The 1,751-nt window shown below is 46.1% G+C and overlaps 1 protein-coding gene across 1 annotated transcript; it reads left to right on the top strand.

Annotated features, from left to right (window-relative positions):
* Nucleotides 1-264: 264 nt before the first annotated feature.
* Nucleotides 265-1,131, top strand: SARC_14779 (hypothetical protein; the record flags this gene model as incomplete). Its single annotated transcript, XM_014291089.1, has 3 exons — nucleotides 265-429; nucleotides 544-651; nucleotides 791-1,131. 3 exons carry the CDS (start codon nucleotides 265-267, stop codon nucleotides 962-964), a joined length of 447 nt encoding a protein of 148 aa, XP_014146564.1. The 3' UTR covers nucleotides 965-1,131.
* Between the last annotated feature and the right edge of the window lie 620 nt (nucleotides 1,132-1,751).

The following is a 1,751-nucleotide window of genomic DNA, read 5'->3' as shown; positions in this document are numbered from 1 at the left end:
GGTGACGAATGTCGATATGTTTGAGGCCATTGGGGGTTCCGACCCCGAGTGCGATATCTATCGCACTCTGGTTATCGATATAGAGTCGGGTGGGGAGCGCCAAAGAATACCTGAGAGCACACATATTAATACGGATCCATGCAATTGCTGTAGTAATCTTTGAACCCGGGATGTACTCGCCTCCTCAGAGCTGATGGATACTGTTTTCTGCATAATCGAGCGCCCGTAGATGGGCGTGTGATTAAAACAGATCAGGGTTCCAGTATGGGATTTGCGAGTGGTGGGGCACAATGCCCAGTCACTATTGCTATACGAAAGGAGAGCGCTGTCGAGGGATTGCTCAGGAGCTTTGAGACGATAGGCAAGAGCAAAGGTGACCGTGCCGGTTCGTGTAACGCGAAGGCCGACGACATGCTTGGCCAAGCCGAGGTTTATCATACTGTAATATTGACACAAGCGGAGATAAAGCCAGGGAACGTACTGAGAGTTAGGGTTGGGGGTAGGTAAAATTTCGGCGATGTCTATAACTACGACAATATCCAGAGTGCGATGGAGCCAGATACATTTATCGGCTTCGGACAGGATAAAATCCGCCGCACGCAACTTGGAAGAGCCGTCAGTCTGCTTGAGGCCGTAGAGGCCTCGGTTGAGGTGTAACTCATGGTCAGCCAGGTGGTGATCAAGCTCGACTGAACCTTTCGTGGGGTACATGTAAACTGGGACTTCCAATTAATGTACATGTAGGTGATATCGAAGTGGTCCACCTCTTTGCCCGGGAATTCTGTCGTAGCGAAAATCGAAAGGCTGCCGCAGGGGCAACAAGAGCGTATGTGTGCTAGTAGCTGTCGCCGTGGTGTTGTTCATCACCGAGGGCGACAAGACGTGCTTTGAAACGAGTAAGGTGACCGTGTTTATTCTCGCGTTCAATATGAATAGTCTGGAGCCAGTTGGCCTTGGCGGGTGATTTGATGGCCGCAGCAATCTATTTTTGGGACGTTAAGGTCGTACATGGCGGCGGCGTCGTCGGAGGTGAGTTCGGGTCGATCAGTCGATTGTATAGGGATAATCTTATTTATTTCAAAAATGGCAAGTATGTATGATGTATGAACATATGGTATGGCTCTCATAGTCGCTGTAGTGGTTCAGGAAAGATTGATGGGAAGAAGTGGTCAGTAAATTCCCGTTTGAAGCTTGGGCTAAGTGAGTCGACAATGGAAGTAGTGCGGACCGTTGGGATCATCGAAGGGTATTGACCAAGGAATCGGACGGATTCGGCAGCAGTCTCGAGCGTGGGAGGCTGGTGATGGAATGTCATAGTGAGGGGAGACATACGGTCCCGGTGGAGGGTGTAAAAATACGGCCTCTGGTCAGTAAAATATCAAGATCAAATGAAATAGCACATTGGATATTATTTGTATTTAAAATATTCGAATACGAGTTCTTTTCCCAATATTTCCAAAGTTTATATAATCTCTGAACTTCATACTACTTACAGATTTTGGTCTTTCCGCCAATCTCCAAAGTCCAATGTATCTTTTATTATTATTATTAACCTTTCTTCAGATGGAACTTTATTTATATTAGCTAATGTATTAACATGACTTACATTCGTATGTCTATCTACAAATTAGGCATGTGGTCATGAACACTTAGTACTTCTAGTGAAATTATAGAGGTACATCCTGTGTGATCGAGAATATTAAGGCTCTTACCAAGAGACAGTCCCGATCATTCTTACACAAGCTACCACT

This window comes from Sphaeroforma arctica (assembly GCF_001186125.1).
Source record: "Sphaeroforma arctica JP610 unplaced genomic scaffold supercont1.5090, whole genome shotgun sequence".
Taxonomy (NCBI): domain Eukaryota; class Ichthyosporea; order Ichthyophonida; genus Sphaeroforma; species Sphaeroforma arctica.
This window is presented reverse-complemented; position numbering and strand designations above follow the sequence as displayed.